General features: G+C 53.2%; 13 protein-coding genes across 13 annotated transcripts; 8 read left to right on the top strand and 5 right to left on the bottom strand.

Moving 5' to 3' along the window:
• The first annotated feature begins 1308 nt into the window (after window positions 1-1308).
• Window positions 1309-4694, top strand: DACRYDRAFT_24830 (uncharacterized protein). The gene is made up of 5 exons (XM_040773873.1): window positions 1309-2194; window positions 2243-2472; window positions 2525-3879; window positions 3930-4037; window positions 4088-4694. The coding sequence occupies exons 1-5, from the start codon at window positions 1588-1590 to the stop codon at window positions 4407-4409; spliced, it is 2622 nt and encodes an 873-aa protein (XP_040624795.1). The 5' UTR covers window positions 1309-1587; the 3' UTR covers window positions 4410-4694.
• A 7-nt stretch (window positions 4695-4701) lies between these two features.
• Window positions 4702-5936, bottom strand: DACRYDRAFT_24831 (ribulose-5-phosphate 3-epimerase). The gene is made up of 6 exons (XM_040773874.1): window positions 5738-5936; window positions 5676-5688; window positions 5453-5622; window positions 5251-5394; window positions 5034-5165; window positions 4702-4966 (listed from the first exon to the last, which is right to left on the bottom strand). Exons 1-6 carry the CDS (start codon window positions 5841-5843, stop codon window positions 4848-4850), a joined length of 684 nt encoding a protein of 227 aa, XP_040624796.1. The 5' UTR covers window positions 5844-5936; the 3' UTR covers window positions 4702-4847.
• Window positions 5937-6028: 92 nt separating this feature from the next.
• On the top strand, window positions 6029-6653 carry DACRYDRAFT_58572 (PIG-P-domain-containing protein; the record flags this gene model as incomplete). Its single annotated transcript, XM_040775504.1, has 3 exons — window positions 6029-6258; window positions 6312-6430; window positions 6481-6653. The coding sequence occupies 3 exons, from the start codon at window positions 6029-6031 to the stop codon at window positions 6651-6653; spliced, it is 522 nt and encodes a 173-aa protein (XP_040624797.1).
• A 232-nt stretch (window positions 6654-6885) lies between these two features.
• On the bottom strand, window positions 6886-7707 carry DACRYDRAFT_119099 (uncharacterized protein; the record flags this gene model as incomplete). The annotated part of the gene is made up of 5 exons (XM_040770722.1): window positions 6886-7092; window positions 7144-7221; window positions 7272-7447; window positions 7493-7588; window positions 7647-7707. 5 exons carry the CDS (start codon window positions 7705-7707, stop codon window positions 6886-6888), a joined length of 618 nt encoding a protein of 205 aa, XP_040624798.1.
• Window positions 7708-8582: 875 nt separating this feature from the next.
• DACRYDRAFT_119100 (uncharacterized protein) lies at window positions 8583-9674 on the top strand (the record flags this gene model as incomplete). The annotated part of the gene is made up of 5 exons (XM_040770723.1): window positions 8583-8735; window positions 8796-8882; window positions 8931-9316; window positions 9366-9446; window positions 9495-9674. Exons 1-5 carry the CDS (start codon window positions 8603-8605, stop codon window positions 9672-9674), a joined length of 867 nt encoding a protein of 288 aa, XP_040624799.1. The 5' UTR covers window positions 8583-8602.
• Window positions 9675-9782: 108 nt separating this feature from the next.
• On the bottom strand, window positions 9783-11116 carry DACRYDRAFT_96901 (uncharacterized protein). The gene is made up of 3 exons (XM_040777409.1): window positions 10823-11116; window positions 10113-10770; window positions 9783-10065 (listed from the first exon to the last, which is right to left on the bottom strand). The coding sequence occupies exons 1-3, from the start codon at window positions 10888-10890 to the stop codon at window positions 9847-9849; spliced, it is 945 nt and encodes a 314-aa protein (XP_040624800.1). The 5' UTR covers window positions 10891-11116; the 3' UTR covers window positions 9783-9846.
• Window positions 11117-11597: 481 nt separating this feature from the next.
• On the top strand, window positions 11598-12769 carry DACRYDRAFT_58442 (Bin3-domain-containing protein; the record flags this gene model as incomplete). Its single annotated transcript, XM_040775498.1, has 5 exons — window positions 11598-11638; window positions 11693-11817; window positions 11867-12275; window positions 12339-12492; window positions 12548-12769. 5 exons carry the CDS (start codon window positions 11598-11600, stop codon window positions 12767-12769), a joined length of 951 nt encoding a protein of 316 aa, XP_040624801.1.
• A 115-nt stretch (window positions 12770-12884) lies between these two features.
• DACRYDRAFT_102187 (RTA1 like protein) lies at window positions 12885-15057 on the bottom strand. Its single transcript, XM_040767614.1, has 4 exons — window positions 14876-15057; window positions 13943-14815; window positions 13779-13891; window positions 12885-13729 (listed from the first exon to the last, which is right to left on the bottom strand). The coding sequence occupies exons 2-4, from the start codon at window positions 14176-14178 to the stop codon at window positions 13041-13043; spliced, it is 1038 nt and encodes a 345-aa protein (XP_040624802.1). The 5' UTR covers window positions 14179-14815; window positions 14876-15057; the 3' UTR covers window positions 12885-13040.
• Window positions 15058-15078: 21 nt separating this feature from the next.
• DACRYDRAFT_24835 (uncharacterized protein) lies at window positions 15079-15848 on the top strand. The gene is made up of 5 exons (XM_040773875.1): window positions 15079-15207; window positions 15258-15292; window positions 15347-15584; window positions 15651-15726; window positions 15785-15848. Exons 3-4 carry the CDS (start codon window positions 15376-15378, stop codon window positions 15688-15690), a joined length of 249 nt encoding a protein of 82 aa, XP_040624803.1. The 5' UTR covers window positions 15079-15207; window positions 15258-15292; window positions 15347-15375; the 3' UTR covers window positions 15691-15726; window positions 15785-15848.
• A 748-nt stretch (window positions 15849-16596) lies between these two features.
• DACRYDRAFT_24836 (translation elongation factor Tu) lies at window positions 16597-18609 on the top strand. The gene is made up of 9 exons (XM_040773876.1): window positions 16597-16668; window positions 16727-16816; window positions 16869-17120; window positions 17169-17230; window positions 17280-17586; window positions 17640-17804; window positions 17858-18009; window positions 18062-18290; window positions 18346-18609. Exons 1-9 carry the CDS (start codon window positions 16620-16622, stop codon window positions 18378-18380), a joined length of 1341 nt encoding a protein of 446 aa, XP_040624804.1. The 5' UTR covers window positions 16597-16619; the 3' UTR covers window positions 18381-18609.
• A 358-nt stretch (window positions 18610-18967) lies between these two features.
• Window positions 18968-19469, top strand: DACRYDRAFT_111426 (uncharacterized protein; the record flags this gene model as incomplete). Its single annotated transcript, XM_040769235.1, has 3 exons — window positions 18968-19105; window positions 19164-19241; window positions 19293-19469. The coding sequence occupies 3 exons, from the start codon at window positions 18968-18970 to the stop codon at window positions 19467-19469; spliced, it is 393 nt and encodes a 130-aa protein (XP_040624805.1).
• Window positions 19470-19698: 229 nt separating this feature from the next.
• Window positions 19699-20528, top strand: DACRYDRAFT_119105 (uncharacterized protein; the record flags this gene model as incomplete). Its single annotated transcript, XM_040770724.1, has 3 exons — window positions 19699-19739; window positions 19796-20046; window positions 20093-20528. Exons 1-3 carry the CDS (start codon window positions 19734-19736, stop codon window positions 20526-20528), a joined length of 693 nt encoding a protein of 230 aa, XP_040624806.1. The 5' UTR covers window positions 19699-19733.
• Window positions 20529-21077: 549 nt separating this feature from the next.
• On the bottom strand, window positions 21078-23184 carry DACRYDRAFT_102189 (uncharacterized protein). Its single transcript, XM_040767615.1, has 3 exons — window positions 22032-23184; window positions 21647-21985; window positions 21078-21579 (listed from the first exon to the last, which is right to left on the bottom strand). The coding sequence occupies exons 1-3, from the start codon at window positions 22407-22409 to the stop codon at window positions 21127-21129; spliced, it is 1170 nt and encodes a 389-aa protein (XP_040624807.1). The 5' UTR covers window positions 22410-23184; the 3' UTR covers window positions 21078-21126.
• Between the last annotated feature and the right edge of the window lie 345 nt (window positions 23185-23529).

Consider the following 23529-nt stretch of genomic DNA (forward strand, 5'->3'; position numbering starts at 1 on the left):
AACGGCACCCCGTACGTCGATCGAGGACTATTATGATATCGGGCTCCCGAACAGCGCGGGCGCAGCCCTCAACATCGAGGGGAAGTTCCACGCAAACACCGCCCACGTGGAAATGGCTGCAAATGAACAATAGAAGGATAGCCTGTTCTGGAACTTTGCGAGGAGGGAATACGATGCAGATGTGCTCAGTCTGGGGAGGCCGAGGATCCAAGCACTCGTGTGAATGAGCCTGATGTTCCTGGAGTAAACCAGAAGCTCCTCCCGGCGCGCAAGAGCTCTCGATGGGGCATTGTCAGGAGCGTCGGAGATTCTCTGCCAACATGTGCACAGGAATCGAATTTGACCAGAGGTTTTCTGTGCATGAAAAGGATTCAGTTTGTGGCTGGCGCTGACAGTTTCATTCAGAACGATTGACAACCGTGGTAGGACTTCCTCGAGCCCGACTGAACTTCCATACCTTCGAGAGACTACATATGCAAGCTGATCTCATCCGGCAGTCCGCCCATACCCACTATTGAAGTTTCCCATTTCCTATTGTCGCGGTGTTACAGCGGGAGGATTCGAACCGGGAAATGTAGAGTCGAGGGAATCGTCACCGTCAATTTGAAGTGCGGAAGCTATGCATTGACGTCATTGTCGTGCTGACGACGCTCCAACGCACACGTTGAGCGGTGAATATGAGAAATCCCGTGTTGGGTGTGCTCCTTACACTGGAGTGGTTTGAGATGATCATTGACACCACCCATCTTGTGGTTGTGGCAATTCCCGAGTTGATTATGGTCAGATTCCTCTGAACGTGGAAATGGCTGCGGAGAAGTCTGCCCCCACAAGCGATGTCATTCCGGACACGCTGGCATATAGGGCTTATAAGGGGAAGTTAGGCATCAGATGGTCTGCATCGATCTGCATCCGGTATGATATTGATGACTAGTTTGTGTTGTGGTCGGGGTTACAGAAGAAAGAGTATCGTGATCCCGGTGGTTTGTTACGGCAGTGTGGTGTGGTGCAAGCTATCCACCTTTCGTTCCCTTGCAGTGTGTGCGATGATGATCCAGTGCCTAAATGATGCAAATGACTTGTTCACCATGTCGCTCTCTAATAAAGCATTGTTCGGAACCAGTGCGAATGAGCGCAAGAATACGTGAAATGCGCAGTAATCATAAACAAGTTTCCATAGACTTTCCTGTGGCCGAAAAGCCTCCGTGTGAGTCCCGTTCTCAGAGTGAAGCCCAGCCCTGACCGATCCATCGGTGTCGCCCAAACGCTGCTCACACGTCGCACGAACCGGTTTTGCGCCAATCCGCTCTGCCCCGTCCTCGTCGTCTTTCTTGTCGAGCTCGCTGTGCAGCGCATACACTCCTCACAGTCAGCGACCACAACAGCCACCGTCTCCCCTTTCCTATCCAGCCCTTCCTCATCTCATTAATGACCTGCACCTCCTGCTGATTTACTCTGCAATTGTCTCGGTCTTTGCAGCGCATCTCATACCGTATCCGACACCCTCGGCGGCACTTTACCCATCTGTTTACCTAGTAAAAGCTTGGCTACGGCATCTCTCGCCCGTTCAAGCATCCTGTCGATGACCCAATGACCTCCCTCTTCTCCTCATCCTCGTCGAACCACCCGGTTAACCACGACTCCGTGCCGCAGCATCACCGGCGCCTCTCTCTCATAACTTCCATCAGCAGAGAAAAATCGCGCCTCTCACCCTTACCATCTTATGTCGACCTCATCGAACAGAAGCAGGCCCTCGTGGCGCGCAACCACGGTTGGACGACGACGGTCTTCGTACCCTCCCCCTTCCCCCTCTCTACCCTCTTCCCAAACCCGTTTCGACGTGGCTCTCCTCGAGGTAGCCCGAGATCCAGACCAGTTGGATCTCTCTCAGCAACACCTCCACCACCACCCCGACGACGATGTCGCGTTACGCTCCCAATCCCTCCCCGGATATGGAACTTTTGCGGCAACGTACTGCGCCTTCCGCTCTTCCGTAGGCGCAGAACGTCGACACTTGCCCTACTTGCCTTAGTAGCGCTTGTCTGGCTTATATTTACATTGAGCAGACGATTGGACATCGGCCATGTTGACACACAGTGGTACGGTGACCCCCCGACGCTTGTGTACAGTCGGGACGATCTGAGGAAGATCTGGTTGTGGGAGATCGCCAGCGGGCACTATCCCAGTGGGCGAAAAAGTGCGCTTATAGTCTTCCTGTGAGCCAAAGCTAACAAAATTGCCGCAGTTCCCGACCAGATTGGCGTTCCCCCGCGTTTCCCCAACCCCGGACTGCCTCCAGCGCCCGCAGCTTTCCACCCTTTCTCCCCTGATGCGCACCCTGGTGTCGGAAACCTTCGTAAATACCCTGACATTCGGGCGCCCGTGCCGGACGTCGCATACCCACCCCGTCCACCACCCGGCAGCGTTGCCGACCTTGACATGGTTATGCAACATTGTGATTTCTCCACGCACAAGGTATGTTTCTGCTCGCATGGCAATGTACTGTGAGCTGACTATTCCCTTGTAGTATGTTCGGGATTGTTTAGAAGTCTTGAGGCTTGGGGCTGGAGTAGACAACAACAAGCGCGTACGGCGAGCAAGGCTAGACGAATGGAGGTACATCTACACCGAGCACGCAGACAACGGCACCACACCATCCAGCTCACAGAACCCCAACGCTCAACGCAATGTGAAGCCAGAAACTATGCAGGAGAAGGCAGCGATGCTCAAGAGACAACAGGAGGAATCGCTCGGAACCGGCGCCGTCGATTTAGATCCGTCACTCTCGTACCAACAAGCGGTGGCGAGCACCTACGAGTCCGATTTCACGTTTGCTCGACACGGACCCCTCGAGCCGCATCTTTCCCTTCCTCCGCCTCTTACCGTTCGACGTCCGCCTGCCTTTGACCCAGAAGACGCAAGCGCTGTACCGGATCCTTGCGACCCCGATCATCCTCGCATATACCACATGTTCTGGGCTGGGCCGTTCACTGACAAGCCATATCTTGCGTTGCTCTCGTTCCTCTTCACTCAGAACCTCGGTTTACACATGCCTCGCGAAGAAGCGACCGACTATTTCCGTAGCCATGGTATCTGTCGGCCTCAGTTTTGGCTCTGGATCAACCCTGCTGCTGCAGCTGCGGTCCCCAGCTTAACTGCAGAAAGGGACATGTACGAGACTCTTCGTGCTAACCCGTGGTCGAGTCCTTTCTTGCACGAGCGCTTCCAAGACGTCATCAAGTTCAAGCTTTGGAACACGACCGAGCAGCTGGATGGCGTCCCTGAGTTGAAGGAAGAATGGCGCGATAGCGTAGACACGCTGTTCAATTCTGGCGGTGTGAAGTACAACCACCCGAAAGCTGCAGCACCGGGTGCGCAGAGGAACGTTTCTGCTGCCGTGAACGGGACTACGTCCGCGTCCGAAGAGGCCGAGCGCAAGGGCGGGGATGACGACTTGTTCAACCGTGTCGGGTCAGACAGCGTCAGCAGCTATGACCGTCTCTCTGTCGTTCTTTCTGACATGGCTCGCTTTGTTCTTTGCCACCGTTTTGGCGGTACGTATCTTGATGCGGACACCATTCTCTTGCGCGACTGGGAAGAGCTGTGGGGTTGGAAAGGCGCGTTCGCATATCGCTGGTCTCGACTGGAGAAGTACAATACCGCTGTCCTCAGGATGAACAAAGGTTCTGCATTAGGATCCTTCCTCTTCCGAACTGCCCTTAGAAATGGACTCGACTTCCACCCGATGACCGTCAGCAGATATACGAAAGAGGCCCATCTAGAAGGCCTGCTGCTCAGGTTGCCTGATGCCTTGTTCGACCCGGCATGGCTGAACACGGAAAACTACCAGCGTGATAGACCGCCGTTCCCATACTTTACAGAGTATATTTCTTGCATGTTGCGCGATAGTAGTCGGCTGACCTCGCACACAGGTTCAGGGACTTCTTTGATAACCCTGCTCAGTCCAGTGGTGCACCACAGGCACTTGGATTTGACGGCTTCTTCAAGGGCGCATACTCCTATCATTTCCATAACTTCTGGCGAGTCCTTTTCCTCGAGTGTGCTGGTTTTTCATCTAACACTCAAGAAGGTGGATACCTTTTGACCCATCCCGCAACTGGCCTGATCTGGGTCCTCGCTTCATCGAGGGCGAGCGGAATGCCCGTATCAAGGCACAAAGCGCGCTTAAGCCGGGACATGGCAAGTCCTCCGGCTATGACAGTGCTAAGCCAACGCTGCCGCCTGAGTCTGGCGTATCTCCCTTGCAGGAACACGAGGATGCACTATTTAAGGAGGAGCTGGTGACGGATGATGTGCGGGATCTCCCTTGGGCAACAGTACTAAAGCGAACGTTTGAGAGCTTTGTCAGGGGCGAGCGGCCAAACATGTATGGCGAGTGGATTATGTGGTAACGGATGGTGATTATATTGTATCTGCGTGCCATGGCGTCATGCGATTTCTCTTGTGTCTCCATACCATTCATTCCCCCCATCCTTCGCCTTCGTCTCGGACCTAGCTCATGACGCGATGCTCCCAACGACTATTCCCTTGCATGATCCTCTCCCGTTTCGTACCTCTGGTCCCCTTCGCGCACTTGTTCCCCCATTCCTACCTTCCGTTCCCCCTTGTCATCCCTTATCGACGTCGTATAATTCAAGTAGCTTCATCGGGTCCGTACAATCTCTCTTGAATATTATGGCATACCCATTCTTCAACGCTCTCCTTCCTGTCAAACATATAGCAAACTCGCCTGGGAGTTCTATTGCGTTCTTTTTATTTCATTCTACATGCTCCACCTGTCAGACCCTAGGAAATTCTACAACCCCGAGGGCAAACAATCGGCTAGGCGTTCATGCCTTGCCAGCTGCCTTCGCCTGCGCAGTCATCACGCTCGCCTTGAGCTGCCTGATAACCTCTGCCGCATCCTGAGCCGAGAAGATCGCCGTGCCAGCGACGATGACGTTGCTTCCTGTTCAACCGATCAGCCAAGCGCAGGACACAGGCCACCACCGAATGTTAAATGAAGGAGGACATACCGGCCTCGGCGCACACGTCGATTGTTTTGGGCCCTACACCGCCGTCGACCTCGATGTTCTTGTTCGGGAAGCGTGCGCGGAGCTCGGCGACTTTAGGCACGCAGCGCTCGATGAACTTTTGCCCGCCACGTCCTGGTCACCCCACGGGGTCAGTAAATGGTTGCAGTGGCAACGAGTGAGGAAGGAGAGATGCACAGATGGAGGGGTGAAAACATACCGGGGTGCACAGTCATGACAAGAAGCATGTCTGCCGCCTCTGCTACCTCATCGGTGATCGCGGTGCTGGGAGTATCAGGGGATATAGCCACGCCGACCTGCATGTTCCTCGTCCTGATCTTGTTGATCACACTGAGCGGATCTGCTATTCCCCCACCACTGTCAAGCTCAGGTATCGCGATGCTATAGGGGGAGAGACGCACAGGTTGCCTCAATGTGGAAACAATACAACGCACCTCCCGCATCGGCAACATCGTCTACCCACTGGATGGGGTTCGCGACCATCATGTGGCAATCCATGAAGATGTCCGGAATGGCCTTGTGTACGCAAGTCAGGATAGGCGGACCCATTGTGATGTTGGGGACGAAGTGCCTGCAGTCGCAGGTCAGATATTCAATGTGACAGTATTGAAAGAGCAGTAGTACCCATCCATGACGTCTAGATGGGAATCAGGGGCGGGTGTGATGGAAATTGGTTGGGAACGTACCCATATGCAGCCACTCTGCACCATTCTTGATCATCCGCTTGCACTCAGCCGTGAGTTGCCCAAAGTCAGAGGCGAGTACGGAGGGGGAGATGATTGCAGGCAGCATAGTCGCAGAAGGAGAAAACGAATACTGATAGACCAGAAGCAGGAGGGAAGAGAAGATATACTTGCTGGCTTGCAATAAAGCCTAGGTGGAATTCAGGGACGACGCTGGCAAGGGATGAAGGGATACAGTATCACGGAGAGGTGGAGAAACGTCCGGGATCCTTGGATGTCCTGTCCTCGTCATTGATGCCTCCCTCCCCTCCGGCTTCACCAACATCTCCCCTCTCACCCATAGCTCCCTATCCTCCACCCACATCACCCAGCTCGCCTGCCTCACAACCTCGCACACGCGCACGCGAAGTCTACGGCTTCACCGCATACGTCGGAACTCTGCTGCTATTTGTGCTCTATGTTGTTTGGGCCGTGACACCGGACGCATGGCTTGAGAGGATAGGGGTGGAGTGGTATCCTAATAGGTGCGTCTGTTCTGGTGCGATGGAAGTGAGATTGGGCCTCACGAAGATGAAAGAGAATGGGCGATCCTGGTGCCCGCATGGACGACTGTCGTCGTTCTCCTAACCTACTTGACTTACCTCGGGCTCGCACTGTCAGCTACACCATCCTTCACAGATCTGACCACGATAACTGGTCCGCATGCTCCGCATTCCCCTGGTATTGGTGCTGACCCGAGTATGCAGATACGCGCGCACACATCCTCAAGATGGAAGGGGATGTCAACCCGTTGCTGCACTACTCCCGACCAGACGCCGTCCCGCACGAGTTTGACATCCCTCTGGGGACAGTCAACCGGGTGCTCTACGGGAAACGTCCCCTGTCTTCCGTTGCACCATGTCAGGCAACGATACATTAATAGGCCTAATCAGAAGTAGAGGCGTGGAATGTTTACTGTACTAGTACAAAGGTGTATAATCCCAGGTATCGCGATGCCTTTGGGGACAAGCAATCGGGTGATCTTTCCGGGAAGCGTCTACTGTCTTTCGTTCATCCAGCTCAGGCAACAGGGCACGACTAAGTCTCATCAAAAGGCGGGGGGTGTCCATCGTTCTTGTACAAAGGTCTCAGTAGAACAGGTCTCGCGATAATTAGCTAAAGTATTGTATACGCATTATCCGTACAACTGAGAGCAGACTTACGTCGGCACCCACACACGGCATGATAACCCGCTGAAGATCCAACAAGACGGCTGCACCACCAACAACTTCCACGTCATAATACCTCTCCCAGCCGGAGAGGACGCGGGTCGTGGCACCCCGGATAACTTGGAACGACGTAATAGGCGGCTGCGGGCCCTAGGTAGCTAGTCAGATATGGATGGTCCTTTGAAAGATCAGGGAGCGTACGAGGTTGTCTTCGATGGGCCCATGGAAAACAACTTCATAAGGAATGTTCTTCCCATCGCCGTGCCGCGCATTCGACGCCTCGGAAACAATGTAACCCAATCTGCACTGAAAGAAAGAACGAGCATTACCTTAGGTGCCATGTTATGGACGGATCGCAGCATAACGGAGTGCTGGCCAAGAGTTCGTCGGATCTCCACGAAGCTCTGGTTTGTCTCACGCCGCATCTCCAAAAAATTCTGCGCCATCTCGCGCCGCATGTCCTTCATCTGGACCAAGAGCTCTTGAGAAGAGGGGATCGCATTGCCTGTGGAATAACAAGGGCACGAAGAAGACAATCCCTCTCACGTACCGTGCCGCTGCTGCCCTAACGTATGCTGTACGTCGAAGCAATACACCTTCGCATCCTCCACCTGAATTGCGCCAGGTTGATTTCTCTGAACCGTCTCTGATTCATAAAACGTCAGATATCGCGCAACCCGTGGATGTGAGGATGGGAGACATACTGGCAGCGGTTAGCACACATTCCAAATCTTCCTCTGCATTCTTGATGTCCTGATATGCCATGTCGCCCTCAATGGGTAGTTTGGGGGGCTCAGCTTGCACTGGATGATGATGATGCAGTTGCGGCCTCATGAAGGACGTAGAGAGTGGACAGGGACGCGCCTTGCACTAGGGTACTTAAATAAACTACGGATCCGTTCACGCGTTTTGCATGTGATAGATCGGAGCCGAACTTATTCCGGTGCCTGCGAATGATGAAACCCGACAGAGGTTGCTGTCCTTAGAACTCGCACCGCAATGATTGTTGCAGCACGGAATCCCGAGTCTGTATGTCATTTGGTCTGTCCACGTTGATTCTTATCATGCACGCCCGTTAATGCGTTCGTCGCATACATCGGGACTCTGTTGCTGTCCGTGATACCGGACGCATGGCTTGAGAAGATAGGAGTGGGGTGGTATCCTAAGAGGTGCGCCTGTTCTGGTGCGACGGAAGTGAAAGTGAACTGGAGGTTCGCATCGTGCACCGGATGATGCAGTTGCGGCCCCTTGTTTGTTGTGTTATATAAATTTAAATCACGCGTTCGGCATGTGATTTTTGGGATTGTATCGGAGCCGATTTTACTCCGGTGTACCTAGTCCACGAATTCGGCATCTGACAGAGGTTCTTGTCCTCAGAAACTAACCCCACTCATGCGAGTCTATGGGTACTCTCTCCCTTGCTTGTATCCTCCACACATCAGTTGTGAAACCGCAAGTCAGTGTGCGCCACCCTGTCTGTCTACTACCTATTGAGTTGCTGACCGGGACGACAAGTCTCAGTAAGAGGAAAGGCAACGTCCCACATAGCCCTGACTGCTGAGGTGCTATCAAAAAGGATGCGACGCGTCTTCCACACACCAACCACCCTTACCACTCTCATTAGCCCCACACTACAAACACTCTCAACAGGCCCTCTATTATGCCGATTGTCCAGCCACTCCATGCTAACCTCGCTGGCGTTCCCCCCGTGTGGGTTGAGCGTCTCCCTCCCACTGTAGACGATCTCGTAAACGCGCAGGATCACCGCCGACACGTTTACGCGGATTTCATAGGTGACGCCTTCCTGTTAGGACACATCTGTTCTCATTTACTGACTTGTACTGTGCGCGCAGGCGACATCGAGGGTGTCACAAGGGGGGATGTTGAGATGGCAGAGGTGTATGCAACGGCCGTACCCATGGCGTACGCAAACTCCCATCGTGCGTTTAGTCTATCCTAATTAGCGATATCTTCTGATCATATTACAGACAGGGCATCGCTGGGGTCGGTGGACAGCCAAGCGAGGGACGACATTGCTGTCTTGCGTGAAGACAAGATCAGTGTCGGGGATCTTGGCAACGCCTTGGGCGTTGCTTTTCACAACCCCGCCATCGCGGAACAACTTCAAGGCGCATGGAATGAAGGCATTGATGCCGCCATTGCCAGGCAGATCATGCCGCTGGTTCAACAGGCCGTTGAGAATGCCCTCGCCCCAGTGAAGCTCGTCCTGAACAACCTTTATTGGGAGGTTCAGGATTTTTCTGGGCAAGTCAACGCACGACTAGACAGACTCGATCAACGGGTAGATGAGCTCGGTCGACGGGTGGACTGCCTGTCATTGCAGGCAGCCCAGGACTCGATCATCCTTGCCAAGGTCAGAAGAATCTTCAATCATTTTGACTGAGAAACTCATCTATTGATAGATGTTTAACAGGAAGATGCGCCATGAACCACGTTTTATGCTCGTCCGCACCGCATTTCCCCCTTACCGGCACCTGACCGAGGTGCGTGTTCATCGAGCGTTGCTGTTCAAACTAACAGAGATTGTGTAGCTGGAACCTCCTCTGCCGCCGGTAACAAGTATTGCCGACGTCCGAGGCTTTGACGCCGCGATACTGCGCGCAATCCACGAGGCCTACTATCCCAACACGCCAGTTCCTCGTGATCATCTATCAAGGCGACGGAATATCCTCCGGGCTGTAGGTTGCCATGCACCGCTTACACGTCCATGAGGGCACGTCTCGAGTGTCGCCTCGGCCGAGACGGTGCTGGAGTGTAAGAATATCGCGCATACATGTACATCACCACGCTCCCTATTGTAACAGGAACAATATTATATAATTAGATTCAATATTCTACAGCGATTTCATCATGGCCGTGCCTACAATCTACGTGTACCTCTCATTAGCCTACACTCGGCTCCTGTTCCTGCTCTTGATGGCTCCCCGTCTCCTGCCGTACATCCCATCCCAGTATCGCGAAAGCGCCAGCGATCAGGCTGCACCCCACCCAGTTTCCCGCGGTCACACACCCGCCGAGAGAGACGTCGGTGAGCAGTACGAGAAGAGTAGTAAGGAGGGAACCAACAGAGGTGAGAATAGGGCCCCATACGCTTAAGAGGATCTGAGAAGGAGTCAGTTGCGCAGGGTGGGAGAGGGAGGCGGACAAACCATGAAGATGGTATTGAACGTCACTCCACATAGGGTGATGAGCATGATGCCCACGGTAGTACGCCAATCTTGGGGCAGTGTGAACTTTTCCCACCCCGAGGCGTTCAGCAGGGGCAGTGGGAGCCACATGATACACAGTGTGCCCAGGCCGAGCATGCTGGTAACCAAACTTGCATACAGCGCAAAGGGAAGTTCTTTCGCTTGCGGTGGGAGGATGAGGACTTCGCCATCTTCGACTACTGATTCTCTGCGATCGTCTTGCCTTGGAAGGGCCGGCGCGGGCTCGGAGGGTATTGCCCGGTAACCCCTGGAGGAAGTGGCGGTACCGGACGAACTCGGGGAGGGAGCGCCGGTCGCGTACTTCTTATAGAGGACTTGGAATAAGGAACTCGCTACCGAGGCGAGAAATGCTAGAGCGTTCCCGAGCAGCGCGCGGCTTGCTGTACCGTCCCCCCTTCCCGGTGAATCCGCTGCATCGGAAGGGGACGAGGGTACCGAGGGAGAGCATGTCCCAGCATATGCGTCGATCACCACTCCCAGGGAGGCGATGACAACTGCGAACAGCCGGAAAGCGCGAAAGCGATCGTGTAATAGGATGAGGGAGAGGAGATAGGTCCAGAAGGCATTAGTGTTAAAGAGGGCTGTTACAGAGGAGATCCTGATTCAGGCAGCGGTCAGCAGGTCCCTACGTGTGGAAAGGAAAGGCGCACGAAGTCATTCCAACTGCACAGTACCACAACAAGCTGGGAGCACTAACACCCATCGTCATGCCCACCATCAGCCTGGCGAACCTCGCATACGCCCATGCCCGAGCACCAGGGCCGGTGGGCGAGCAACTTGTCGAGAGATGTGCAGAGAAGATAGCAGAGCGGAGGGCTTTGAGGTGGTGGGATATTGGGGTGGGGCTGAGGATACGGAGGAGGATGAGATGGAGGGGTAGGATCACGAGGAAAGCGGTATGTGTCAGGAAGCTGGGGTACGATATCAACGAGTCTGTGCGACACGGTATGGGGCAAGAGAGACGCACAAGAGGAAGAATGGTTGGCGGTACTCTAAAGCGGTTTGTACATACTGCCAGGCAAAGTTCGTCAGTCCGAGCTTGTCAAGAGAAGCAAGAAGGGCGAACCTCTGTCATCTGCGTCTGAACAACATAGGCCAAGAGAAGGATAACGAACAGGACCAGCGAGGTCTTATTCCCCAGATTTGGGCGAGGTCCAGTGGGCGCTTCCAGTGCCATAAGAGCAGGTTCAGACGTTAGAGTAGGATAACAAGTGTTGCTATGAATAATATTGTATCATGCCAGTTGCCAGTTTACAGCCACAGCGAGTGTCAGAAGAGAGAATAAACAAGAGAATAAGAAGAAGAGAAGCAAGTGTGAATAAAGATACAACAAGGCACACGACTGAATTATCTATCAGGGCTCATGATCATCATCAATGGCCGGTCTCTTCCGACCCACCACCATACGCATAGTCCCTGCATGTCATGGAACGTAACCACACGCCCCAGCATGGCAACTTCCACAAGTACGTTCACCATCTTTATCACCATGAGCCGTCCTTGATACTGACAGTGACTAGGTACTACCTCACCCGTCCTACCACATCGCACGATCCGCGCCTTGCTCTTCTCCCCCCAAACTTCTTCAAGGACAAACGCGTCCTCGACGTTGGATGCAACGAAGGCCTCGTCACTCTAGAGATCGGTGCGTCACTTCCTCAGAGCACTCAATGAAACTGACGGATGGCTGGAAGCACAGGAGTGGGGAGCGGCGGAGGTCCTCGGCGTCGACGTGGATGAGGAGCTCGTGACTGCAGCAAGGGAAAGGAGAAGACTGCGATGGAGCCTACAGCATCCGGAAGACCACGATGCTGCCCTTATTCCAGGTTCTTTCCACCAGATGAATGGGAATGTCGACTCTCAATCCAGAGGCAACGGCGGCCCGTCCGCCCTCGGTCAAGGGAGAAGAAACGACCACTTTCCTGCAAGCATGCCGCATATGTTTGGGCCTCTACCTCTCCCACCGGCTCCGTCCATTTCTGACGATGAGGGAAAGTCGACGAGTCAAAATGCAAAATGGCCCTACAACGTCTCTTTCCGCTGCTTGGACTACTCGTCTGCCCCTGTGCTGGAGGATGAGAAGGGGTGGGACGTCATATTGCTGTATGTCTCTCTCTGCCTCCCCGCTGCCTCCCCGCGGCTGTCTTGCTGAGTCTGCCTCCCTAGCCTGTCTGTGGCGAAATGGCTCCACCTGAACGGGGGCGACCAAGGCCTTCTATCCTGCTTCAAACGAATCCACGACTCACTACGGCCGCACGGGGCGCTCGTCCTGGAGCTGCAGGACTGGGAGGGCTACCGGCGTGCAGCACGCGGTAATCCGGTATGGCAGCCTGCCTGTTCATCTCATGTATGCGCACTTTCTCACCTGGAAACAGATATTAAGAGAAACGTACAAGACGCTCTCGCTTCGTCCTTCCGATTTCAAGTTGTGCTTGCTTCAAGAGGTTGGCTTTCAGCGAGTGGAGCATCTGGGCATCTCTGATGGGACGAGTAAGCTTTTGTTTTCCCCCGGATATCTGGATGGGTCTAACGCCGATATAGGCGAGCTGGGCGCTAGGAGACGGGCCGTAGACGTTTATTACAAAGTCGGCCAATGACGTGACAACCTCAACACCGGTTTACTCAGCAGTCGCACCAGAGCCCATATAATCTCCGATTGCTATCCATCCATCCTCAGCGGCTCCTCATTCTCCGACATTCCATATCCGAGTGATTGAATATTGTATGCAATACGTTCTAGAGGACTAGTTCTACAGTAGATGCTAGAAGACATATTGTCGTTCCTGATCATTATTACATCTGACATTCATTGTCCTCACTTGTCAGCCTTCTGGCCGCCGACTCTAATGCCCCTCATGCCATCCGAAGTTATACTTCCTCATGCTCCCTCTCGGCCTGCACATCAGTCTCCATCATTTCGAACCCACCCTGGGGGTGTTTTCCAGTGTCCTTGCCATAGAGCAACCATCCCGGATGCAACAAATTCATCGTAAACATCGCGAGAGTGATAGGCATCGCGTCGAGAACATTGAAGTAGAGCTCGGTCGTGATGATCCTTCCCGTCCAGCCATCAAGCAGCTCGATCGTACGATAAATGCTCCGCATGTAGATGAGCAAAGTGGAGAGGAAGAGGGCAGTCATGACGAGAGAAAGCTTGGAGCCTTCGGCAAAACCGAACCCGTGCGTGCGAACCTTGGCTGCGAGCGCGGTGTCGGCTTCAACGTGTGGGTGGACATGCACCTTGATGCCCCATCGGCTCTTCCGCTTCTCCCCTTCGACCGACGAGCTCTCGTCTGTGCGCGAAGATCCTAGCACGTCGGGAAGTTGCCTCACAGGTTTGTCCAATCGTACCCTGATGAAGAACTCGAGGGCCAGGACGACATAGATCGTCATTGCCGCCATTTGCCATATGATGCCGCCCACCATGATGTGCGCGCCGTTTTCCGGGTTACCGCTCTTCCCTTTTGTCTCGTTTTGTACGGCGACCGAGGCCATACCACCTCCAATAGCCTGCACGATGAGGGCAACGAGGTCGGCGGTGATGAAGACAATCGAATCTAAGGAAGATAAGCTCGGGTAATGGGAGTTACGAGCAGGGTCACACACATGCTCGTGGAGAAAGGCGCGAGTACTGAACCCCTAAGCGGGAGATAATGATTCCCAAGATTAAGAAGTTTGCCGCGGTCATAAAGCTTGGTGCCATGATTGTGGTGGTTATTCTATAACCAACACATCAGCCTCTCTTTTCTAACGCGCTGAGAAAAACGTACTGCATGAGATAGGGGTTCAGGTTATTCGGCTCTTTAGCGCTCCATAGGCGTCCGCTCCAGCCAATAATCTCTGCTGTGCCTCCCGCTACGAGTGTGGGAAGAAGCCACCAAAGCCGAGAGCGAAGAGACTGGAAGAAGTGTAGAAAAGTTGAGAGAGAGAAAAGGGCGACGTAGATCGCGCAAACATATAGGGTGGGGGTGTAGCCATAGGGAGAAAAAGAGAGATTGCTGGACATGGTGTGGGAGTGAGGGTGCGTCGAGGGAGCAAGGGAGCTGAGGAGTGCTTCAAAAGTTGAGCCCAATTATAGCAGCGAAAAGGTTTGTCGTTCCACCAGATATAAGCTGATGCGACCTCGGAATCGCAGAAATTATTGAACGATGGCCTGATGTGCCCTGCCAGACCGCCATATATAGTTGCAAGCCAAAAATCTCCCACCACTCGTCCCGTCATCGCTGCGCGCCTGCCAAGGGGCAGAGAGGGACCGGCCGAGTCCCTAGCAGCGGCAGTGCTGAACTGAGAGGGGAAGCCGCCCACCGTGTGTCCCACGATGGAAATAACACGTGCCTCGAGTCAAGGCACGGGGACGGTAGGTGGAGAAAACTATAAAATCACCAGACGAACGGCGTTCCCGGAGGCACAGCACGTCAGGGCCGAAACTGCGTGCGAACCTGCGCACTGGTTATGTGGTCACTGTTAATGAGGGCAGATTAGCTGAGATTGAGTTGCCATATGCTGCGATGCGCGGTGAGCTGTCAATGAGCGTTAGTCTAGCTCGGAGAAAATCCAGCCACGGGTCCAGTCGCATCGTCATTCTACTTGTCCTCAAACAATAGAATATCCACCCCGGCAGAAGGCCGACGCTTGGTATTATTCTGCCAGACATGTACAGTTCATCTCAGCATGTCGTCTTCTTGAGCGAGAAAGTTACTAACCACAAACATGGTAATTCTTCGTGGAGAGGCGCAAAATTGCCACGGGTCTCGCGGTAAATACCGACCAAAGGCGCGAGACCCCCTGGACGCGTATGTTCGGCGTGGGGGTGCGGAGGCGAGCTCCCGGAGCCGAACTCCCCACACGCGTTTCAGATATGTCAGCAACCGGTGGGGTTAACAACAAAAAAAAAAAGGAGTATTCAGCCTTTGAGTCTCGCCGCTCCATCGCATATATACAGCATGTCCAGTGCTGAGATAAGTCCATGTCCGGTCCCACTCTCTTCCATTGCATGACATCAGACGACACCGAAATGACCCAGTTCTGTACAGTGCTTATTTTACGTCATTAAATGCAACTGGTCAACCGTATTCTCGTACTTACTCTTGTACTGCTCTTCTCTCCGTAATGCACACCTGCTGAAAATTCGATAAGCACCATCACAGGGATGGACCATGGAACAGACCACATACCCGGAATCGGCTTGGCGCTCTGAATATAAATGAACTGGCCGAATGGCTGGATACTGACGCAATTGTCCGACTGTAAGGATGTTGAGAAGCAAATTTATGCGAACAGCTACGTGCGCGATTATGCTCCTCGCAGTAGCGTCTCCTCGGGGAACGCGGCGGTCGCTCACTCAACACTTCTCCCGACCTGCAGGCAAGGCGGTGGACGCATCAAGGATGGCCGCAACGGACTTATAAGAGGCTACGAGTGTTGTCCAGTGGATATTCAGTTTGGGACAAGGAATACGTAATTCTTTGCAGAACGTACTTGGTTAGATGTATCTCGAAAACTGCAGAGTGGTTCATGAGCAGAGTCATGGTCCTCTCCACTTCGCCTCTTGGCACTTTGGGAAAGCAAAGTGAGTCAACAGTTACTTGAGGAAGAAGGGATGAGTTCATCACATTAATGAGCACATTCAGTCCAGATCTCAAGGCGTGGAGGGCCCCCGAGCCAAACTATCACCCCGGGTCAGACAGCCACCGTAGATTGCATAATTTCACGAGTCTTCTCAGGCTTGGAATGTACGGCATTCGTCATCGCCTGTGAAGCGCATCAGGGAGGAAACGAGTGTCGCTTTCTTATCACGTACTATGTCACTGTTTGGAGACCTCCCGCTCACTGTCACACACCCTTGAACTCATCGACTGTTGCTTTCTTGGTCTTTGTCTCATGGGATTGGTTGCTCATGCAGTGTTAGATGTGATGAGAGCCACACGCGATAACGAGTGTATAGCAGCGGTCCGCACATGCACGAAGTAGAGCTCGACGAGAAGATCGTCGTAGATGAGGGGGTCTCTGATCGGACCGGGTGACTCTGCCGGCGCACTAGGACCATGGGTTTGTTTGTGTGCTTTTGGAATGGTTCGATCAAGGGAATGTATGTGTTGTGATGGTGAGAATGAAAGACTGTCTGGGAAGCAGACTGACGAAATGTCGCGTGCAGCACCTGAGGATATGCACTGGACGCGTGCGCACGTGATTAACAACGCATTGTCCGTTCAGAAGACGAACCATTATTCTCAGTTGTGCGAGTTGGACATACAAAAGATAGATTAGAGCCTGTGAACAGCAATCAGGACATAGAAGTACGAGGGGGATGCATGAGAGGAACAGTATCGATTCTGGCGTGTCACGGTCATATGGTTAGTGGCGGTGCTGGACCCTCTGAAAATTCCCTGCGCTACGGTACCTAACTGTTTGCCGCACCTGCAATCGTCTTCCTAGCTTGACCTTAGGATGCTTAAGGTGTACGCACCCGTGGCGGTTGCTGCACCGTTCCGGGCAGGTATATTATATTTTATTTTGGGAAGAAGAATATGCTAGCTGACTTGATCGATGTGCAGCAACACGCTCATTTGTCCGGAGAATTCCAAACCCTCGTGCGAGCACCTCAACACAAACCTGGGCACCGAGGCCGAGTCTGTTCGTTCTTGGTGAGTCTTCTACTTTGATAGCTGAGCTGAGAAGAAACTGACAGTATTGTAGCACGCACTTATGCCAGTTACACCCGTGAAAAGCCCCACTTGAACATCGGCACAATCGGACACGTCGACCACGGAAAGACGACGCTCACCGCAGCGATCACGAAAGTGTTGTCAGAGTCAGGTGGAGCAAAATTTACAGACTACGCACAGATTGACAAGGCGCCTGAGGAAAAGGCGCGTGGAATCACAATCAATTCGGCCCATGTCGAGTATGAGACGCCTGCGAGACATTACGGTCATATCGACTGCCCTGGTGAGTGAGAGTCAAAATAGCCTGAATATTCCGCCAATGAGCGTCTAGGACACGCGGACTACATTAAAAACATGATTACGGGTGCAGCGCAGATGGATGGTGCTATTATTGTGTGTTTCACAGGCCATGTGTTGCTCTCAAAGTACTGACACCTAGCAGGTCGTATCCGCTACCGATGGCCAGATGCCCCAAACACGTGAACATCTCCTCCTCGCCCGCCAAGTCGGTATTCAAAAGCTCGTTGTTTGGGTGAACAAGATTGATGCCATCGACGACCCGGAGATGCTCGAGCTTGTGGAGATGGAAATGCGCGACCTGCTCACCCAGTACTCCTTCGACGGCGAGCACACTCCTATCATCATGGGCTCTGCTTTAGCGGCTCTGGAGGGAAAGACCCCGGAAATTGGCTCAGAAAGGATCAAGAAGCTTGTCCAGGCGTGTGATGACTGGCTAGAGCTCCCCGTTCGTATGTATTATCGGTGTCAAGATCCCTATTGCATCAGCCAACCAGCGTTATAGGTGATCTCGACAAGCCTTTCCTTATGTCGGTCGAGGGTGTCTATTCCATCGCTGGACGTGGTACTGTCGTGACGGGACGTGTGGACCGTGGGTCGATCACAAAGGGCGCCGATATTGAGATTCTTGGTCTGAACGACTCGATCAGGACGACAATCACTGGTCTTGGTACGTAGCCTTGCCCGGACCACAATGACTGGAATCATTGAGACGTTGGACAGAGATGTTTCATCGTGAGCTCGACCGCGCTGAGGCTGGTGACAACTGCGGTGCCCTCTTGCGTGGTATCAAGCGCGAGCAGGTCCATCGTGGCCAGATCTTGACTGTTCCCGGCGCGATCAAGGCACACAAGAAAGTGCAGGCCCAGGTCTACGTGCGTCTCTTTCTGTACCTACCGCAGACTAGTTTGCTGACCAATGGGGCAGGTCTTGACCAAGGACGAAGGTGGGCGTTACACCCCGTTCGTGTCGAACTACAAGCCTCAGCTGTTTATCCGCACTGCCGACATCACTGCTACCGTGACCTTCCCTGAGGGAACACCAGAGGACAAGATGGTTATGCCTGGCGACAACGTGGAAGTCATCCTTGATCTGGACAAGAACGTTGCCATTGAGCAGGGCTCGCGTTTCACACTCCGAGAGGGCAACAAGACAAGTACGTCACCGCTAATAACGCATACTATCCCAGTCTTGCTGACAGGCTTGAACAGTTGGCACCGGCATCGTTACCAAGACGCTGGACTAAACATGTTCCTTTGAGATGTGCCGTTGGCTGCTCGTGCGTTCTGCCTGAAAACATGCCTTCAACACTCTGAAGGAAATCTGCGTATGACGATACAATGCCTCGGGCACCGCTTTGTCTCAATGTCGCACTTCTCAATACAATCTAATTCATGTGTTTTTAGTCTAGACTACTGCGGGACAACACATGCTAATAAAATGCGTGCCATTCTCATCACTTCCGTAAGATTTGGCCATTCTTGACACGTCCGCTCATTATATTTTCACGCGTCTAGCTGCAATACGATACGTCTTACTCTGATCATCAGCCATACCTCAGTTTGTGCTACTATCGTCTCGACAGCTTTTCCAGCCACTGCACCATCTAGCCATGTCCAATGTCTGTTTTTCGAGTGCTTTCATCCTGCGTCCGAAGATTGAAAGCACGGCAATTGAGCCAAAGATGGCGGGAGAGTGGATTCATGCCACATAACTCAATAGGATGAGTGAAGTCTCTAGTACGCGCCCCCCTCCCGCCCCCCCGGTATCACAAAGAGGTCAAAGAGGTTTCTTCAAGTGTGGGATGTCTATTTTCCACACGTTCTCTCGCTCATGGCATGTACAGACGGGCAAGAAGATGCCGAAGACGGACCGCTCATGCGGGCGCTTAATGCTATGGAACTCGCCCAAAGGATCGCCCTGAGCCGTCTCGAGGCGCAGATGGCCCAAACATATAATTTAGCTGCTAAGGTACAGAATCTTGTTCGCTCAACTGCCAAATGCATGTTGGCTTACGTGGCTTCGCCAGTCGGCGAACGCCTTGCGTGGCGATGGTTCAAGCATTCGTTACGAGCCAGTCTTCTCTGGCCGAGGTGGGGAGGACCCGGTACGTTCTCTGCACTCTTAAGAGCGATCCATTGACCTTGCTAGTCAATAGGGACCGCATCCTCTCATTACATCACTGACCGTTATTTACACGGCGTCGACCAACGTCGTTGCAGGTTGGGAGGCGTATTATGGGCTGCCTAGACAAGGCAAGGGAGTTGCTCTGAGAGATCGTCAAAGGCTGATCGCTGCCTATGTGGGTGCAGACCCAAGGCTACGTGTAATGTAGGTTGTTGAACAACACGCTGCAATGGATACAGTTCATGTTTCCTCTTTAACTATAGTCATGTATAGCGTCCGAGCATCTGTATGTGCCAGGTGCAGTGCTTGTTGTATGAGAACTCCCCACGTTCTAATCTCAAGTCGGCTGTTGTCGTCCCGGAGTCGCTTCGGTTAAACTTCGAAGTCTGGTTCACAGACGCGTCTGTGCCACAGAACGCGCCTTATGACCTTTCCAAGGAGTCGCGTCTGTTCAATGGCTTCGATTGACTAAATGATGGTGATTCCATAGTCTATCTACGTTATCAACAACTAACAGATGTTCCTGTCCCTCAGAATCTCCCACCACTTACAATGATCGTTGCGGCCACTCAGGCCAATGGGATCGGGATATCGCGAACCAACACGCTGCCTTGGCGTCTCCCTCGAGAGATGGCCTATTTCGCTCGCATCACCTCCGCCGCCCCAGAGGGCAAAATGAACGCCGTTGTGATGGGACGAAACACGTGGGAGAGCATACCGGAAAAGTTTAGACCGTTGAAGGGAAGGTGGAATGTCGTGTTGAGTAGTCGAGAGATGCCGCATCTGTATGTCATGTGCTCTTTCTCCGTTAACTTCTCTGATTCATTTTAGCATTGGCATTCCAAATACGGTTCACCTTGCTTCCCTCTCCGATCTTGGATCTGTTCAGCCACCAAAGCCTATCTATCGATTCTTCATCATCGGCGGAGCAGCACTGTACAAGTCGCTGATCTCCCACCCATCATTTGACCGCATTCTAATGACGCGCGTCGTTTCACCCGACTATGAAGAATGTGATGTTTTCTTCCCCGATATCCTAGAATCGTCTGAAGCTCTTCCGGGTGCCGCAAAGCAACAGTCAGAAGCGCCTGCACCAGAAGACACAGGGAAGGCGTCACAGCCGGCCAGATGGACTAAAGCGTCACACGCTGAGCTGCAGGCGTGGGCAGCGGTACCTGTACCGGAGGGCATTCAGGAGGAGAAGGGAACGAAGTATGACTGTCAAATGTGGGTGTATAGGTGGTACGTGACAGTTTTTCGTCCATAAGACCGCGCGCTTGAGACGCTGTTCAGATTATGGGACGACTGGTGACGAATCAGTTCGGTTGGATGATGATTGAGTCGGGAATGTTCTTTCAGCCATGACTCGGAGGCATGAAACGTAATCACAAGCATGGCCAAAGTTGTCCTCCCGCTCGGCCATGGGCTCAAGGACACAACACGCACCAAAACGCGTAATCACAAACTGTCGATATTTCACAAATGCGCAGCCCGAGGACAAGGGACTGGTATTTATCAGCTTCACCACATTCGTCTCGTTCGACAGAAAAGAGGTACGGCTAACCGCAAGACGGCCTAGTCGACACTGCAAAGTCTACAACTGTTCCTCGATGATCTTCTGTGTTGTAACGGACGAGCTTTTACGAGGAGGGACTGTTGAGTTTGGAGAAGATACAGAGCTCCGACAGAAGGGAGGTACAGGTGTATGAACCAGGAATTGTATATGTGTACCACATAACAAGCATGAGTCTCAGCAGAGACAATGACATGGCATTTTTATCAGTCTCGTACGCGTACATGATACGGGTAGTGTTTCCGGAAAGGCGACTTCAGAAGTACATGTATCCAGCACAGTCTGGATCAGGCTATACAGCCGCCTCTTGTTCTCTCTCTCCTATTTCCGGAACACTGGCTTCCTCCGAAACAAGCACTTCCTTCCCCTTGGTGCTACCGCTACCGCTGCTCCCAGACACCTCTGCTTCTTGGCCGGCGGTAGGGCGCAGTTGCCAGCTCGGAATGCTGGGTCGACCGGTGCCTCCAAGCCCGAAGCCAGAAAGGAAGGGAGAGGCTTGTTGTAGGGGTACCGGAGTCGCAGGCGTGCTTGTACCCAGTGAGGATGTGTTGCTTGAACCGGTGACTAAGGTTGAGGACCTTGCATGACCGGTGGCATTCGAGGGGGCTGGTGAGGATGATGGTGAGGGTGCGGAAGGCAAGTGTGCACCAGGAGTGCGGTTGAGCAAGAGCAGCTTGAGGGACTTGAGCTCTTGCTGAAGTTCTGTGAGAGTACGGGTTTGGTTGCTCGTGAGGCGTTCGAGCATCTGGCGGTTGGTTCAATAACATGTACTTCGAGTACGTCCTATGATGACTAGGATCAGGGGAGCTTACCTTGGGTACAAGCTCCTTGATTCCCTCCATTTCCCTTCTGACTTCTTCCCACTCCTCCCTTGCCCGTTCCTCGCCCTCCCTGACGTCTTTCACCCCCTCCCTCACCTCCCCCAGTACCTTCTCCACCTCCTCTCGCTCGTTCTCTCGATCGGTCTTCTCTTTCTCCTGCGCTTCTTCCAACTTCCGAACTTGTTCGGCGAGGGAATCAAATGCAGAAGTGAGGGCGTCGCTCGTTTGTTGGAACGCAGGCCCACTTGGTGGAAGGAGATGCGGGAGGACATAGCGCCTGAAGAGGGAGACGAGCGCAAAGGTGACACCGCCAGAGACGATGGCCATAATCTGCAGATTGTCAGCGTACATAGTCGGGTCCAAAGATAAGACGCACAAAGTAATCCCTCCAATCTCTAGCTGGAGCTTGAGGAGCTACCATCTGTTGCAGGTGTGTTCCTGCCGCAGTTCCCTGTCCGTACCCTGAGCCCCCAGGGTTGTATGTCACCCTACCCGTACCAGCTTGTGCATGAGTTGGAGCTGTCGACCCTCTAGAGCTGACTTGGTGTAAGGCCGTCTCAATCTCTGATGAAGACAGGCCCTTTGACTCTAGGAAGGCGATCCGCTTTGCCAAGGGTGCGGATTGTACGGAAGGGTCGAGGAGGAACGTGACTGCATTCTGGACGAGATCTTGTCGTGGAGTTGATGATGAAGGTATGGAAGGGAGAGTTGGGGCAGGATTAGAGGATCCAGATGAGCCAGAGTTGTCCGACATTGTGATGTGAACAGAGGGAGGTCGAGTCGCAAAGGACGACGTCAACGCAGATTTGGACGGCCAGCAGGAGAGGAGCGCCACTCATTGCCGGTGGCTTATATCCGGTACCGTGGTGTTCGGCCTAGGATATATTACCGGAAATATTGTTGTCGTTGTCGAAACAAGAGGTGCCAGGTATGTACATCTTATCTTATCATTGCTCATCAAACCTGATAGTGTGCGGTTGACGTGATGAATCGTGTGGAACCATACGACTGGCTTGATAAACTGCCCTGAATTCTCCAGGGTCATCCATCGGTCTCTCTGGCAATCTCAAAGCCACCCCGACCAACGTAACCGGGGAGGTGAAGTAGGACAAGTGGCTGGCAAGTTATGCCAACGTTAATCAATGTTGGGAAGTGTTCAGCGAGCTTCGTGTTCCGGTGCACGACATAGTAGGTGGCACAGCTCGGAGCCTCCGGCGTGTGTTTTCCAAGATGGGATCCAATACCGACCGGCAGTCGCAAGCCTCCGACCCTATTCAGCCAGCCATGTCAATCCCGGACTTCTGGGTCACACCTCTTCATGACGCCGAAGAAATGTACTGGGTGGCGGTTTATAAGGTGTTGCACAACGTACCTGCCTTCGATCCGATTGTACTACGAAGACTCTGTTTGGGCTCGGAGAAGCCACCGCCATATGTCGGACACATTTCATCAAGTTGGGTAAGGTGCCGAGCCTCAAAGCATCAATATAGACATGGTGCGAGTGGAATTCTTACCATGGCTGCAGAATCTGCGAGAGATTGGAAAGACCCTCGTTGACGCGCATAATCAATATCAGCGATATTGGGAGGCGAACGCCTTCAGCCCCTGCCTTGAGAGGATTTTTGATCACTGGAGCGAGTTGGTTGACAAGACGCCAGACAGTCTGGAGATTGTTGATTGTCCTGATGCTGAGGAGTCCGCGGTGACACACATGTCGGTGCGTGGATCTCCGAGCGAAGGTCGAGCGAGGAAGAGGCGTAAGACTGATAAGGAATAAGGATATGTATCACCGTATTGATACGACTGTAGCTACGACCATCATGGATGGGGCATCCCACTCTGGTATTGCACGCCCCAAGGTCAGATGTATACCA

Source organism: Dacryopinax primogenitus (genome assembly GCF_000292625.1).
Source record: "Dacryopinax primogenitus strain DJM-731 SS1 chromosome Unknown DACRYscaffold_21, whole genome shotgun sequence".
Lineage (NCBI taxonomy): Eukaryota > Fungi > Basidiomycota > Dacrymycetes > Dacrymycetales > Dacrymycetaceae > Dacryopinax > Dacryopinax primogenitus.

Excerpts from the sequence above, each read along its gene's own strand:
- DACRYDRAFT_24836 (XM_040773876.1), top strand. The coding sequence starts at position 16,620 with ATGCTTAAGGTGTACGCACCCGTGGCGGTTGCTGCACCGTTCCGGGCA. Across the intron at positions 17,231-17,279 it reads AGATGGATGGTGCTATTATT|GTCGTATCCGCTACCGATGG; the intron begins GTGTGTTTCACA and ends GACACCTAGCAG. Across the intron at positions 17,587-17,639 it reads CTGGCTAGAGCTCCCCGTTC|GTGATCTCGACAAGCCTTTC; the intron begins GTATGTATTATC and ends CCAGCGTTATAG.
- DACRYDRAFT_96901 (XM_040777409.1), bottom strand. The coding sequence starts at position 10,890 with ATGGTGGGCATGACGATGGGTGTTAGTGCTCCCAGCTTGTTGTGGTAC. Across the intron at positions 10,771-10,822 it reads TGTGCAGTTGGAATGACTTC|GATCTCCTCTGTAACAGCCC; the intron begins GTGCGCCTTTCC and ends TGCCTGAATCAG. Across the intron at positions 10,066-10,112 it reads CGTTCAATACCATCTTCATG|ATCCTCTTAAGCGTATGGGG; the intron begins GTTTGTCCGCCT and ends ACTCCTTCTCAG.
- DACRYDRAFT_102187 (XM_040767614.1), bottom strand. The coding sequence starts at position 14,178 with ATGTCCAGCAATCTCTCTTTTTCTCCCTATGGCTACACCCCCACCCTA. Across the intron at positions 13,892-13,942 it reads CTGAACCCCTATCTCATGCA|AATAACCACCACAATCATGG; the intron begins GTACGTTTTTCT and ends TGTTGGTTATAG. Across the intron at positions 13,730-13,778 it reads GCGCCTTTCTCCACGAGCAT|ATTCGATTGTCTTCATCACC; the intron begins GTGTGTGACCCT and ends TATCTTCCTTAG.
- DACRYDRAFT_24835 (XM_040773875.1), top strand. The coding sequence starts at position 15,376 with ATGAACTGGCCGAATGGCTGGATACTGACGCAATTGTCCGACTGTAAG. Across the intron at positions 15,585-15,650 it reads CGCAACGGACTTATAAGAGG|TTGGTTAGATGTATCTCGAA; the intron begins CTACGAGTGTTG and ends TGCAGAACGTAC.
- DACRYDRAFT_24830 (XM_040773873.1), top strand. The coding sequence starts at position 1,588 with ATGACCTCCCTCTTCTCCTCATCCTCGTCGAACCACCCGGTTAACCAC. Across the intron at positions 2,473-2,524 it reads GTGATTTCTCCACGCACAAG|TATGTTCGGGATTGTTTAGA; the intron begins GTATGTTTCTGC and ends ATTCCCTTGTAG. Across the intron at positions 4,038-4,087 it reads TATCATTTCCATAACTTCTG|GTGGATACCTTTTGACCCAT; the intron begins GCGAGTCCTTTT and ends ACACTCAAGAAG.
- DACRYDRAFT_102189 (XM_040767615.1), bottom strand. The coding sequence starts at position 22,409 with ATGTCGGACAACTCTGGCTCATCTGGATCCTCTAATCCTGCCCCAACT. Across the intron at positions 21,986-22,031 it reads GAGATTGGAGGGATTACTTT|ATTATGGCCATCGTCTCTGG; the intron begins GTGCGTCTTATC and ends GACAATCTGCAG. Across the intron at positions 21,580-21,646 it reads TCAAGGAGCTTGTACCCAAG|ATGCTCGAACGCCTCACGAG; the intron begins GTAAGCTCCCCT and ends ACCAACCGCCAG.
- DACRYDRAFT_24831 (XM_040773874.1), bottom strand. The coding sequence starts at position 5,843 with ATGCTGCCTGCAATCATCTCCCCCTCCGTACTCGCCTCTGACTTTGGG. Across the intron at positions 5,395-5,452 it reads TTTCCACATTGAGGCAACCT|CAGATCCGCTCAGTGTGATC; the intron begins GTGCGTCTCTCC and ends GTGGGGGAATAG. Across the intron at positions 5,166-5,250 it reads TGTCATGACTGTGCACCCCG|GACGTGGCGGGCAAAAGTTC; the intron begins GTATGTTTTCAC and ends TGGGGTGACCAG.